The 14824-nt window shown below is 40.2% G+C and overlaps 1 protein-coding gene across 1 annotated transcript in view; it reads left to right on the top strand.

The window, feature by feature from the left end:
• Positions 1 to 14824, top strand: part of HMCN1 (hemicentin 1) — a 223361-nt gene that overhangs the window by 192520 nt on the left and 16017 nt on the right. Inside the window, exons 79-96 of the mRNA XM_086463037.1 lie at positions 376 to 513; positions 666 to 800; positions 1076 to 1345; positions 1692 to 1882; positions 2244 to 2457; positions 3023 to 3157; positions 3635 to 3825; positions 4547 to 4628; positions 5456 to 5725; positions 6260 to 6430; positions 6616 to 6786; positions 7849 to 8019; positions 9270 to 9440; positions 10012 to 10182; positions 12273 to 12443; positions 12891 to 13040; positions 13348 to 13485; positions 13809 to 13930. Of these exons, the coding sequence (XP_086319163.1) occupies positions 376 to 513; positions 666 to 800; positions 1076 to 1345; positions 1692 to 1882; positions 2244 to 2457; positions 3023 to 3157; positions 3635 to 3825; positions 4547 to 4628; positions 5456 to 5725; positions 6260 to 6430; positions 6616 to 6786; positions 7849 to 8019; positions 9270 to 9440; positions 10012 to 10182; positions 12273 to 12443; positions 12891 to 13040; positions 13348 to 13485; positions 13809 to 13930 (3062 nt within the window). The remainder of the gene's footprint in view (positions 1 to 375; positions 514 to 665; positions 801 to 1075; positions 1346 to 1691; positions 1883 to 2243; positions 2458 to 3022; positions 3158 to 3634; positions 3826 to 4546; positions 4629 to 5455; positions 5726 to 6259; positions 6431 to 6615; positions 6787 to 7848; positions 8020 to 9269; positions 9441 to 10011; positions 10183 to 12272; positions 12444 to 12890; positions 13041 to 13347; positions 13486 to 13808; positions 13931 to 14824) is intronic.

The raw sequence follows: 14824 nt of genomic DNA, 5'->3' as shown, positions 1-14824 counted from the left end.
GTGAATTGTCTTGTGGATGCACTGATTATTCACAGTCACTACTCTACATGTTACAACTCCGGTACCTTGGATAGTGTCCATGCTGCTCTATCTCATTTTTGGAAGTTTTTTGTTTCTTTGCTTTTTCGTAATTTAAAATGTCTCTGTGATGACAAATTGCATGAAGTAAGGCCGTATTCTATACCTATACTCATGTTGAGCATGTTGTTATATTTAAAAGCACTTCCACTGAGCTCTTCATAAGCATGGCAGAATACAGCCGTTGCTAATTCAGCCTTCTCAGAGTCTCAGGTTATGCAATTTTAGTATCTTCTGTATTTTCTAGCCTTGAAGGTTAGACCTATTGCATTTTCCTTTTTTTATTTTGTTCCACAGAACCACCAGTTATACAAACTCAGCCAGGGGCGCTGGATGTCATTGTGAACAATCCTATTTTACTACCATGTGAAGCGATGGGTACACCTCGACCCATAATAACATGGCAAAAGGAGGGCATCAATGTAATCACAACAGGTATGCTCTTAAAACGTGTAACTGGAGCCTACTTGCTATAACTCAGAAACTTGTTTCCTCTTTTCTGAATGTTCAAACTTAGGTATAAGGAACCCATTCATCTAAAAACAAAACAATACAAAAGTGTCATACTTTACTTATATTTGTTTTAGGCAACAGTTATATGGTTCTTCCCAGTGGCAGTTTACAGATTGCAAAAGCAACTGTTGAAGATGCTGGCACTTACATGTGTGTTGCTCAAAATCCAGCTGGCACTGCTCTGGGGAAGATCAAACTGAAAGTTCAAGGTAAATCATCTTTTAAACTCTGGTAGTGATTTACAGACAACAAATTTGTGCATGCTTTCTATTAGTCAAAACACAAATCTGAGCAATAGAAATGGACCTAATGCTTTCCTATTTGATGTGGTGCTGAACAGATCCCAGGAGGTTTATTTTCTTTAGTTGTCTGTCTACGTTAGGATCAAAATGTGCCTTTAGGATTATTTTCACTAAGAACTGAAGCATTCCATGCTTCTTACAGCATCTAGTTATTTTAAAAAAGTTTTCTTAATTCTTTTCAGTTCCTCCTGTTATCAAGTCCAGCCTCAAGGAATATGTTGTTCCTGTTGATCAGTCTGTCACTCTGCAATGTGAGGCTGAAGGCTACCCTGGGCCAGAGATCAGTTGGCATAAAGACGGACAGCAAATAATGGAGTCTGTTAGAAGAAGAATTCTTAGCACTGGTGCTCTGCAGATAGTGTTTGTACAGCCAGGTGACACTGGCCGTTACACGTGCATAGCGGCAAACCTGGCAGGGTCCAGCACTTCTAGCATGGAGCTCACTGTGCACAGTAAGTGGGACTGCATGGAAACAATGTGCATTATCACAGCATGAACTGACAGAGGGTAAAAGAGCTAGGATGTAAGGGAGAAGTTCAGGAAAATTGTGCTGCTTAATGGGTGAGTTCTATTGGGTTGTGGTATAGCCAGTGAATTTAGGAAGAACATTACATTTCTTTAACTTGGTTTGTACTTTGTTACATGTTTCTCTGACATGCTTAATGGTGGTCATTGATGGAGACAAAAAACACTAACAGAAGATCCAGGCAATGGTTTGTTCAGTCCAGTATTGTATGCTTTTACAGTAGTGCTTGGATAATGCATAGAGGTAAATCTTTTTAATAAACCTTCTCACAGTTCCACCCAAGATTCGCAGTACGGATGCGCAGTACACAGTCACAGAGGACTCCCAGGCTGTTCTGTCTTGTGTGGCTGATGGGATTCCAACACCAACAATAAACTGGAAGAAGGACAATATGCTGTTAACAGAGATAGTAGGAAAATACCGGGCTGTTGAAGATGGAGACCTCATTCTGGACAATGTTGTTGTAAGTTCCCTAAATCTAAGCTATGACTTGACAGGTTTGGCAGTAATAAGAATCTGCTTCTCTTCATTTTCACCCCTTCTGGATTAGTCATTGTTTTATTTTGTTTTCTTGTTCTTAATGTTCCAAAATCTTCATAAATGTTTCATTTTCCACTGAGGAGTAAAATCTGTAGTGATACATTCTCAGGAAGGGCAAACAGAAGTGTAGGTTATCTTTCATATTTAGAGGAAGTGAAAGAGTTCAGATAAGCATCTCTGCTGAATGCTTGTTCCAAACGTTTTGAGATTCTCTTATCGTTACAAGTGGTAGTGTTGTGTAGGACATATCACAGTTGAAAATTCCCCAACGTGCTTTCTTTCAGCCTGAAGATTCTGGCAGTTACACCTGTATTGCTAACAATGCTGCTGGAGAAGACACACACACTGTCACCCTGATAGTTCATGTACTTCCAGCTTTTACTGAACTTCCTGGAGATATAGCTTTGACTAAAGGAGAACAACTCAGATTAACTTGCAAAGCAACTGGGATACCTGTACCCAAAATAACATGGACCTTTAACAATAACATCATTCCAGGTGGGTAACACTGGGTCTCACTGGCCATTATGCTCTGTTTTCCCTCGCACAGCATTGCAGTTAGTTCAGGATAAGGAAGAAGAAAAATCTAGAGGGAACAAACTTGTTAGGCAGTGGTTGTGTAAGGAATATCTTCAGTATTATGCAATCACGTAATTAAGTTGCCTCTGAGACAAAGCTGTAAGGAAGATAATTAAGAAATTGTTCCTCTTCTATAGCCAATAAAGTAACACATAAAAACCATTCAGAATGCAATGCTATTTACTCAGCATCCAATAACTGATGCTATTTCTTTTAAATATGAAGAAAACCTCAGCAGTTCATAGGATGCAGATGCACAAAGCTAAAATTAAGGGACAACTTAAGTGAATACATGCATGTGGGCAAATGTCATAGCAGTGACTTTTCTGTGCATTTCTGAGGTTTCTGAAGTGAAGTGCACAGTGCCATTGAGCTGGGTGGCTGAATAGCACTGTAATTCAAGCACTCTTATGACATACCAGTCACTGAGATGTATACGTTTAAAATCATTGAAGTAGCCCTTTATTGTGTGTTCTCCCTTCAGCACAATATGGTGATGTAAATGGACACAGTGAACTTGTTATCGAAAGAGTATCTAAAGATGACTCTGGTACCTATGTGTGCACAGCAGAAAACACAGTTGGCTCAATCAAAGCTATTGGTTTTGTGTATGTCAAAGGTATGTAAAGTAACGGTAATTGTGGTCACTATTGGACAGTTTCACACAGCCATCTCTTTTGATAGAATCACAGAATGGTTTGGGTTGGAAAGGACTTTAAAGATCACCTAGTTCCAGGCCCCCTGCCGTGGGCAGGGACACCTTCCACTAGACCAGGTTGCTCAAGCCCCATCCAACCCGGCCTTGAACGCTTCCAGGGAGGGGACATCCACAGTTTCTTGGGGCAACCTGTTCCCGTGCCTCACCACCCTCACAGTAAAGAATTTCTGCCTAATATCTAATCTAAATCTACCTTTGTTCAGTTTGAAACTGTTATCCCTAGTATTTGATACCTTGTGTATGGCTAAATGGAAAAAAAAATCAAACCAGCTTGAAATTCGCATTTCAGAAAGAGATAAATAATCCCTACCAGCAATTGTATTAAGGGCATTTTATTTTGACACTGATATTTCTCTGCTGTCACTTGTTTTTTTTCAGAGCCTCCTGTCTTCAACGGGGATTACCACTCTAGCCGAATTGAGCCCTTGGGTGGCAACGCTATGTTGAATTGTGAAGTCAGGGGAGATCCACCTCCAACCATCCAGTGGAGCAAAAAAGGAGTTGGTGTTCTGATTAGCAACAGGATCCGACAGCTTAACAATGGTTCTCTTGCTATCTATGGCACTGTAGTGAGTCACTGGTCTGTTATGATGTGTTTCTGCATTATACTTGATTAATAAAGGTATTCCAGATTGTGGTGTTTTGAAAGAGTGGGGCTAGACATTTAATCCACTTTTGCTTTTACCTTTAACAAACGTTGGTTTAATTCAGGCTAGAATTAGACTGAAATTATTGTGACAAAAAAACAACAGGGGGGCTATCGTTCTCTTTAATTGACAGACGGACTCAATCTACATACTAGTCGTTGGTGTGTGAAATCCTGGTCATGCTCAATTAGATGGGACTTTTGCTTTTGACCTTAAAAGAGTCTGAGTTCTACCCAATCAGGTCAGCTGAAAAGTAGTTGCATTCTCCATGTGCAAACCTCTTACCATCTGAATTCCTAATATGAATGGCAAGACCCATTTTATTCCTATAAACCAATGCTTATATTTTGGAATGGGGTTAAAAGCAGCAGCGCCCTTGTTTTCATTTAAATTAAAAAAAAAAAAAATTAAGGAGTTGAAGAAAATAGAAAATGGAATAATAACCGTAAAAATAATTCACGGTATCAGCTTAATGTTAATAAAAACAAAATTTTGGGATACTAGAATCTAACTGGGTGCTTCTTAAGATCCAGTGCATACCATGTTATGTTGCAGAAAATTCACCTGCAGTAGATACACTGTTAACTGAAACCCTCATTACATGCTGACAGATTATATGACTATTTGATTTTCACTTCTTTAGAATGAAGACGCTGGTGACTACAAGTGCGTGGCTACCAATGATGCTGGTGTGGTGGAACGCAGTCTGACACTAACGCTTCAGAGTAAGACTTAAAGTGATAAATTTAATGCCACTAGATTTGAGCAATAACCTACCTTTGGATAGGTGTGTGCAGCTCCCATTGAAGCTTTGGGGGTTGGGCACTGCACTGTAGGTTAAGATCATTAATATTCAATATATATTTATATATATATATATATATACAGTCATTAATATTTAAGAGTCTAAGCTAATGATTGAGGTCAAAGAAGAGAAGCATATGGAGGGTGATTTAGCCTCATCTTAGAAACCAGCTTAAAATGAGGTAAATCACCTTCTGAAAGTGCCCATTTCTCTTAGTTGATTAGAGAGGATGTCTGTACAACTGGACTAGACTCTTAACTTTTAAAGTAAGAAAATTACGTGAGAAAAATCCCAGCTTTCACTGACAATATTTTATTTTTGGTAGAAATAATATTTTTGAATTATTTTTTCACTAGTGACAGAATTTCTCAACATCCCTTTTCTATTATAGCCTCAAGCAATGTGCATCTGTGACTTATGTCTCAGTTGCCTCTGGACATGATTAATAGAATCTTCCTGCAGGTTTTATGAAAACCAACACATTTTAGCCATAAAGAACACTGTGGGCTCATATAGTCAGACCTCAATCCCAGCTTTGGTCCTTAGATTGCTGTGTATTAAAAGTAGCCTATCATTGTCATTTTAACTTGCATACATTTTGACAGTGGAAGAGCAACAATAATAATTTTAGTCAAAGTAAACTGACTCAAGATTTTTTTGCCCTCATTCTGACCAGACCTTTAATTTTCAATACAATGAAAAAAATATAACTGTGTGTTGTTGCCTAAAGAAACCTTTCTCTTTCAGGTCCTCCAGTCATTAGTGTTGAACCTGTAGAGACAGTTATTGAAGCTGGTGCCACAGCAATGCTGAACTGCCAGGCAAATGGAGAGCCTCCTCCAACCATCAAATGGTCCCGCCGAGGTCATCCAGTTGTGAGCGATGAGAGAGTGACTGTCCTGTCTAATGGCTCCTTGCGTATTGTTGCAGCGCAGAAGGAAGATACGTCTGAATATGAGTGTGTAGCAAGGAATCTAATGGGATCTGCTCTTGTTAGAGTACCACTGACTGTCCAGGGTAGGTGCACAAAATATGGTAACCACTATCAAACCATTAGATTCCAGCAGAAATTGTGAATAAATATAATCAAGATTTTATCTTATCCACATTTTATGGATAAGATATTTTGTCCTGTCTTCCATATACACTTTAGGAACTTGTTAAGCCTAGTCTGAGACGTCAGTGGTTTCTACTTCATGTAACTTTGGTCCTTCCGTTATACTCATCCAGCTGTGTGAGACAGATGACTGTGAAGGATTGAGAGACATAAATAGTAATGAAAGTGTCTTAAACTATATCCCAACCTCAGAACATGTATGATAACTTAATTTTACCTCTAAAGAAAAGCATTTAGGAGCATAAGCAATAACTGTTGCAAGGCAGCTGAAATATTCTCTGAACTGTAGTAAGAAGTTTCTGCAATAATGAAGATGTAAAGTGAGTTGGATTTCCAAGTACAGCTTGTGAAGCACATTTTGCACTTTGCTGTATCAGTCTAAAAGAGTTATAAGCACGAGCACATTACAAACAGCATGGTTTTTCCCACTGCAGTACATGGTGGATTTTCCAATTGGCTTGAATGGCGAGCTTGCAGCGTAACTTGTGGTCAAGGTGTTCAGGAGCGAGTTCGTCAGTGCAACAACCCTCTTCCAGCAAATGGTGGGAGGAGGTGTGAGGGGCCCGATACGGATGTACGCAGCTGCCACAACAAGCCATGTCCAGGTATTTCTCTAATGAATTGATATTTTTAGTGTGCCTTAACAGTGAACCATTATCATCACGGATCCTGATGACAGATTTTTCTAAGTTAGAATTCATTTTGACTTCCGTAGAAAGGAAGAGGAAATTTCAATAAATACTGCAAAAATATTTTTTTAATTATGGCTGTGGGGTCTTCTGTTTCTTAGTGGATGGCAACTGGTCCGAATGGGGACTGTGGGAAGAGTGTTCAAAGAGCTGTGGACAAGGTAACAGGACCAGAACCAGAACCTGCAGTAACCCACCATATCAGCATGGTGGGAAGCCCTGTGATGGCAGTGCTGTGGATTTGGTCATGTGTAACATTAGGCCTTGCCCAGGTAAGAGAAGAGTGGTTTAAAATTAGTTGCACAAGGGGCTTCCTGTATAGGTTTCTTTTTTTTCTCCAAACCCAAATTACCTCAGCTTGTTTTGAATTATTGAATTATAAAAGAACTAAGCTTGCAATTTTTTTCTTTTAAAATTGCTTGTAATTTATTGAATGGCGCTAGTTCTTGGAAACAAAAGTAAATGCAAGGAATATTCAATAAAAATGTTAATTTTGTATTTTGATGTTTTCCAGTACTTGTTGCCTATGTTCTCACAGAGTAAAACTTGCTACCCTAAACCTATTCTGCAAAGCCCATTGAAATGAAAAAGCAAACAAAAAAACCCAACCAAAACCCAAAACCAACACATCACCAACTATTAAAAAGCCATGTAAAATGTCATAGTTAATCATTTAAGACATTATCTGTATATTTTCTTCTGTTGTTTTAATTTCCAGCCACATCTTTCTCCTAACTAGCTGTATGTTCAGGTTCCTTTCTGTCTTGGTAGTACTTCCCACGTTTGACAGGTTGTAGTTTATTCATAACCCTTCACCGCTGACATGTTTCCTTCTGTACAAATTTTTATTATATTGATTTTTCCCTTCTTCCCTGGCTCTGCTACCACCATGATGCCAAATGTTCATCCACCGGCCTAAGATTCATTTCTGTAGATCTTGGCAACAAAATTAGTTCTGGCTCCTGCTTACTGGTAGCCACTGAAGCTCTGTACCAGCTTTTAGCTAGCATGCCCTTTGCCCTGCTAAGACTTTCAGCCTAGCACAGGACAGTCAAGAGCCAGGTAACTTATGAAAACATTGGATTTGATCAAGCGTTCAGTTCTGTTGTTCCAAGATTGAGTGAGGTGATGTATTCTGAAAACAAAAAGGAAATAATTAGCCTCTCTTTTGCAAACTGCGGACCCATTTCAGTTGTTGCTTAAGGTGAAGGATATTTCATTTGTTGATATTAAACAATGGAGCTTTTTTTGCCTTAGTCTGTGGAGCTATAATTTCAAGTTAAAGCAGCTTTATAGTTTAAACAGTTTTATAGCTGTGCTGCCTGCCTTTGCAGTTGGTGGCGAGTGGAGTTCTTGGCTGCCATGGGGTCCTTGCAGCGAGACTTGTGGGAAAGGTACTCAGACACGACTGAGGCTTTGCAATAATCCTCCTCCCTCACATGATGGATCATACTGTGAGGGGTCTGATGCACAGATGCAGGTTTGCAACAAGAGACGCTGCCCAGGTAAGATGTCTTGGACACAAAGAGAGCAATCGCAAACTAGTAATTTCCTTTCCAAATTCTACTTAGTTTATATCGAAAGCTTTCCAGTTCTGAAAGTGTAGTCCCTGAAAAAATTCCATTCAAGCCTTTTGTTTTCACTGGCCCCTGTCACTATCTTTAGCATCCCTCTATAGACCTAACATGGGATTTCTTCTCCTATCCTTGTCTCTTTTCCTTTACCATGCCCCTCTGCAAAACCAGCATTTTAAATCCTTGGCAGTTAAATTACAGGTTTCCTAAACATTTCACCTTTTAGATTTCCTAGGTTCTGTTGTTCATTTATCCTTTTCTTCCACATTTCAGTGAGTCCTTCATGACTGGATAGGAAAACTCACATTTTTGAGATATGACCTCTGTATTTGACTGAGTGCAGGGGTAATGAAGGGGAATTTCATGAAGTGGAATGTGCAGCAGTTCAGACTAAATCCTTCTGGCTTCATGCTTCATTTTGCACGTGCCAGATCCTACACTGAGTCCCCACTGTAACTATCAACTGATAGAAGAGACAGCTGACCTTGTGGTAGTCAAGCAACTGAGAGCTCAGTGTTGTACATTTGTCCCGCTCCGTGTGCTGCTGCTGAGGGTGCTATTGCTTACAGCTGGTTTGTGACTGATCAGCCTCTTCTCAACCTCAAGTGCTCACATGGATGTACCCATAACAGTTTGTGTCACCATGTTTTGGAAGTTCAAAGACCCTACTACTCAACTGCTTAGACCTGGTTCATGTGAGATAATTTAGTAAGAATTCCTATAAATAGCTGAACCAATAAATCAAAGGTTGTTTAGGAAGGAGTGGGGAGAAGGTGGTAATGGTTACATCTTCAGACAGTGCAGCTGCAACCAGAGGAGGATGCACAAGTAAAGACTGGGTTTTTGGGATGGCACTAGTACCGGTCATCTGCCCAGTGTGGTAATTTCAGGGACTACTTTGTAAATAGTTTGACTTACTTATGGATGCCTAAAAATGTGAGAGCGACTGAGCTTGAGGACTGAGTGATCCCTGACTATTATTCTGGTCAGGCTTACAGGTTATTTAGAAGACAGGTATGCTTTTCTCCAGTTTCACTCCTGCAAATCCCTATGTAGCTTAGATGTTCTACAGAGAGTCAATAACATCCTACGGACAGTTTTACCCTGATGTAGCATGGATTTACGTTGTTATTTCTAATGTCAGAGACTGTAACTGTATCATGCTGTGACTTTCTCACCAGTGGACGGGAAGTGGGCCATGTGGAGCAGCTGGAATGCCTGCACTGTGTCCTGTGGAGGAGGCAGCAGGCAGAGAACACGCCACTGCTCAGACCCAGCCCCACAGTTTGGGGGTCACAAATGTGAAGGAAACGATATACAAATTGATTTTTGCAACAGTGATCCTTGTCCGAGTAAGTGCTTTGGGTTAGGGTTTTTGTGTATGCACAAGAGGAAGGAAGCCCTCCACAAATTACACACTCCCACAAAAATTAGGGGGTCTGAACACAGGCAAGTGGTGTTAGCTGCCTGGCAAGGGTGAAAGCATCTCTTCTTCATCATTCAGCGTGACTGGGACATTTTAAATATTAACTGTTAGGACCTCAAACCAGTAGCAGCTGGTCCATAAGGTCCTGCTGGACTGTCAGAGGTCACACACCTCTCTAAAGTTACAACTGTCCAGTCAGAAAGTACTGCAAAGGGAATCTCTCTGGCTCGCAGTAGAGTGTAGTGACTCATTTGGTTAATAATATGTGCTGCATGCTTTCCTACGAACAACGACATTCTGGAGTTGGTTACTCTAAGAAATTACTGAATGCTGAACAAGATAACTTTCTTAGATCTTTAATTGTCTGGGGTTTTTATTTTTATTTTGGGAAAAGGAATTACAAAGTTACTCTCCAATGGGAGTATTTTCCTAGCTTGACTGTTTTTAAGTACCTGTTATTAAGAGGAAGACAGATAAAATCTGACATATTTTTACAGTTCATGGCAACTGGGGTCCGTGGAGTAGTTGGGGAACTTGTAGTCGAACGTGCAACGGAGGCCAGATGAGGCGATACCGGACCTGTGACAATCCTCGCCCTGCCAGTGGTGGAAGGGCATGTGCAGGGGCTGACATGCAGATCCAGAGATGTGGCGCTGAACTGTGCCCTGGTGAGTGCTCAGACTAGCAGAGATAATGCAGCTTTCCCTGGAAGACTTCAGGGTATACATAACATATGTGAGGTTTTCATACTATGAAAGGAATGTAGAACATTTCTGTAATTATGTACAATTTTATACAATGTAATAATCTACTCTGTCACTTTTTTATTTAAATGACTGTCACCTTACAAGGACTTGCCCTTCATGTTAGATCTTCCCAAAATGAGGTAGAATAATTCAAAGCAGGAAATAGGATATGAAAATCTCTCCTACAACTGATAATTCTACTTACTTTTTACAGTAAATACAGTTTATGAGGCTCCCAGTGTCTCTCATAATGTATTCCAGGAGCAGGGAAGAATGCCTATCTTAAATGCTTTACATAAAATGACAATCCAAGTAGTTAATTGATTTATTGACAATACATAACTAAGGGGCAGTCAGTGGACTTACACATTCAGGATCAATATCATCAACACAGAAGATAAACCACAATGCTGGAAACGAAACACCCACAAATTTCTAAACACCCGTCTAAAACTATGTAATCCCAGAAAGGGATTTTATTATTATTATTGTTATTATTATTATTGTTGTTATTATTATGGTATAATAATAAAAAATTATTAAATCCCTCCTCTATGTGCACCCCTTTACACACCTTTCTCCTGTGGGAGATGCAGGAGCTCCAACTTAATGTGTGCCTGTGCCACACTGAACACCCTCCTGACCTACACGCTGGTGACAAAGCCCCTGTAGAGGCCACACCCGCACACCCGACGTGGGCCTCTGCTTGTTGCACCCCATACCATCAGCCCCTACTAGCTGGCTACCAGTTACTCATGGCATGCAAGGACAATTTTCCATTAGGTTTTGATGGAGGTTACAGCATCAAGTCCAGTCTGAGTGTTCCTTGTTTACCCTCCTCTTGCTTGGGTTTATCTTCTCCAATCACAAATTTTCATGCTGCTTTTATAATTCTCTTCAGTTCCCTCATTACTGTTATTTTGGCTAATGGTTTTCTTAAACAAAGTTTTAATTGTTACTTTACTCTTACCATTGCCAGTTTTGGGCAAACGTCCTATCAGATCAAGCATTTCCAGATAACTCTGTCAATGTACAGTCATGTTCCTGTTGTATCACCTGTTGGTATCGAGGCTGTGCTACCAAGAGGGGGCTGTGCAGACTCCCACACATGCGTAGTTCAAGCCAACTCTAATTGACCTCTTGTGAGTGTTTGGATAGATCCAACATGTGTTCTTTATTTGCGAGATTTATGTTTGGTTTGGTTTCTTGTACTCTTCCATCAGTTTTGTACCCATACAATCTCAGATATTTTCTTTGTAGGATTAAAAGCACTCGAAGCTCTAGACAGATAGGTTGTCTCTAGTGATAAGCTACCAAAAAGTATGACAGGAGACTCTGAATATCGACAGCTGCTTTTTGTGAGCTGGTTTGTGATGTGCGTGCATACATGCAACAAGATTTTTCAGTTTTGAAATCAGTTTCTGTGGAGCCTGATATTTTCAGGGAACAGATGCAGAGACTGGCAGGAGGCACCTCTGCAGAACCTGCTGGGGAGAGTGGCTGGCAGAAGTCAGGCAGCAGTTGGTCATATGGCTTCTCTCCCCATAGAGCGATACATAGGCAGCCACCCAAAGCCAGCTGAGCTTGTTAACTGCACACTGGACCTCTCTATACTGCCCTTGGGGAGGGCTTGCATGATTGTGCAGAGGGACACATGTAGTTTACACTGTACAAAGCTTCCTTGATCAGCCATGAAGTCGTACGTCTTCAACATGACATAGGGAAGAATTTGACCCAGCCCTTGCTAAATCTCCAGCCATTATACTGGAAACATCCCCTGGAGGAGACTCCTCGTTTCCAGTTCAGCTGACAGACAAACAAATTTTTAAAAATTATATGTTTCTGTGGGGAGAAGTGTTCACACCTTCCCATTATGAAGAATTGTTATCCTTTTAGCTATTTCTTTTCTCTAACACATTGGTTCTATCAAGAGGGAATGATGCTAAAGCATCACGGATGCAGCCTGAAACATTTAAAATAAGAAGTCGCTTTCTTTGTGCTTTATTCTTCAGTTGATGGAAACTGGGGGCAGTGGCAAACATGGAGCCAATGCTCTGCTTCTTGTGGAGGCGGAGAGCAGGCCCGAATACGCCTGTGCAGCAATCCGGCCCCATTAAATCGTGGACGTCCTTGTCCTGGAGACTCCTCACAAATATCCAGGTGTAATACCCAAGCGTGTCCTGGTGAGTTAACTTACAGCCTGCACACAGGGACAACATGGTGAAAGCCTATGGCACTCCTAATTTGACTGGTACTCTCCTGTGACTTGGCCATTTGACCAACTATATTTAAATTTTTTTGCTTAAATCTCGCCTGCAACTTCAGCTGGATAAATTTTTTGTTAACCTGTTACACAGCACTAGAGTATGCTGTTCAAACACTGCTGCTTTTCAGACAGGGGTGAGTGCATAGGGTGATTCCTGTGTTATTGTGCATATATCTCAGACCACATATGTGCAGCATCCTGTTATTTGCAGGTTGTGAGCTTTACTCTTGCAAATGATGTAGTAATATATGCAGAAATACACTTTCTTCTTCAAATGCTGGACAATATATCTGAGTGTTCTCTTCTCCAAAATATCAGAGAGCAGAGTTTTCACATGGGCCTTTTTTTTCCTTCCCGTGCACAGGTGGGCCTTCACGTGCCAAAGGCAGCATCATTGGAAATATTAATGATATTGAATTTGGAATTGCTTTCCTGAATGCCACAGTAACAGACAGCCCCGACTCTGAAACTAGAGTAATACAAGCAAAGATTACAAACGTCCCTCGGACCCTTGGTACTTTATTACTTTTTATCACCTTTTTCCTTGAGTCAGGCTGAATTCTGTGCAGTGTCAGTTTTCACTGTTTCATTTCATTAAGTCGTGCTGAAGAAACTGATCTAAACTTTTCATAGAGGAAAAGGGAACCTTCAATATTTGCTTCTAGTACATTAGTATTTATAAAATGAATATACCAATACATATTTTTTCTGGCTTAAATCTTAAGGGTTACATTAGTTTTATGTCTTCATATTCAACTCCTACTAATGTGGGTCACGTGATGTTGGGAAAAAACTCTCAAATGTTGTCGCATTTCTTTCAGGCCCAGCAATGAGAAAGCTTGTTTCTGTACTCAGCCCAGTTTATTGGACAACTGCAAAAGAAATCGGAGAAGCAATGAATGGCTTTACGCTCACTGATGCAGTCTTCAAGAGAGAAACTCAAGTGGAGTTTGCAACTGGTTAGTTACCTGTGATATATCGTCTCTTTCTGTTTCAAATAAGCTTGATAGATACTGCATTTCTTAAAAAATAGCACATAACAGTTGCTGAATTTTCAGTCTTATATTTACACCATTTTTGCATATTTTCTGAATGACTATGGCTTTCTGAGGCTTAAATACAGCTTTTAGAGCTGTAATTTGAAGCACGTAATGCTTGGTACACCTTATAAAAATATGAGTATGAAATAACTGGTGAAGGGATCCCCGTTCAGATACTGTGTGGCTAACACGAGTCTCTGATTAGGTTGTTTTATAAATCAGCGTGCTCTTAAAATTCATAGGTGAGATTCTGCGAATGACTCATGTTGCCCGGGGCTTGGATTCAGACGGAGCCTTGCTGCTGGATGTTGTTGTGAGCGGCCATGTGCTGCAGCTCCCGTCAGTAGCTGATCTTAACGTGAAGGTAAAGCTGCTCGAGGTACCACCTCTTCTCTCACCGATACATACTCAGTCTCTCATCTGTTAAATTAAACCAGTGAACACTAAGTCCTGAAAACTTTTTTACTGTATGTAACTTATTTTGTGCTTGGTTTAATTGACAAATGTTAATGTTGCCTTTGAAAACAAAAAGTTGTCATCAGGAAGGCAGTATTGGTCACTCAAGAGTTTTAGTTGTCGTAAGGTAGTACTGAGAAGTGTCTTTGGGGCTAGTTATCACAGGCAAGCATATCAGGTGTTGCTTTCAATAGAGCTATAAAAGTGCAACTTAAATTTGTCTGACTTTTTGGCTTCCCTGAGGATGACAGCAGCTCTTCTATACCATGGCACCATGCAGAAATTTTTTAATATTGATGAAAGTTTGTTTGCAGCTACAATTATATGTATTCTGGTGGAGAAACGTTCCTGTGGCTGATAAATTTGTAAAGCCAGATGATTAACAGATTCTGAATCATATTAGATCACAGGGTATTTTATGTATTCTTACCATGCATGCTGCCGTTCTGCTGTTAATGGTGTGCTCCTCTCTCTGCTATAGCATCAAAACTTTGTCTTGTGGAGATCTATTAAGGCAAACAGTCCTATTATGCAATTCTTCTGAAATATTTTACAGAATTTGCTTTTTCAAAGAATTACACTCCTCTATGAACTTTTTTGGGAATGAATAGAGAGGACAGTTTGCATGATCATATGGCAAAAGATTATAATCTCACTACGGAATTGCTCTGCCTATTGTTTCTAGGAGACACTCTCTACTGCTACTAATGAAACAGCTTCTATCACTGACCTTGTACTCCTGATAGAAAGGTGGAGTTCAAGGGAACTAGTTTTCTATCTTTTTAGTTTAGTGTAAGACATG

The sequence above is a fragment of the Leptosomus discolor genome, chromosome 3 (genome assembly GCF_034619465.1).
Source record: "Leptosomus discolor isolate bLepDis1 chromosome 3, bLepDis1.hap2, whole genome shotgun sequence".
Taxonomy (NCBI): domain Eukaryota; kingdom Metazoa; phylum Chordata; class Aves; order Leptosomiformes; family Leptosomidae; genus Leptosomus; species Leptosomus discolor.
The sequence above is the reverse complement of the archived record's forward strand: the minus strand, read 5'-3'. Positions and strand labels throughout refer to the sequence as shown.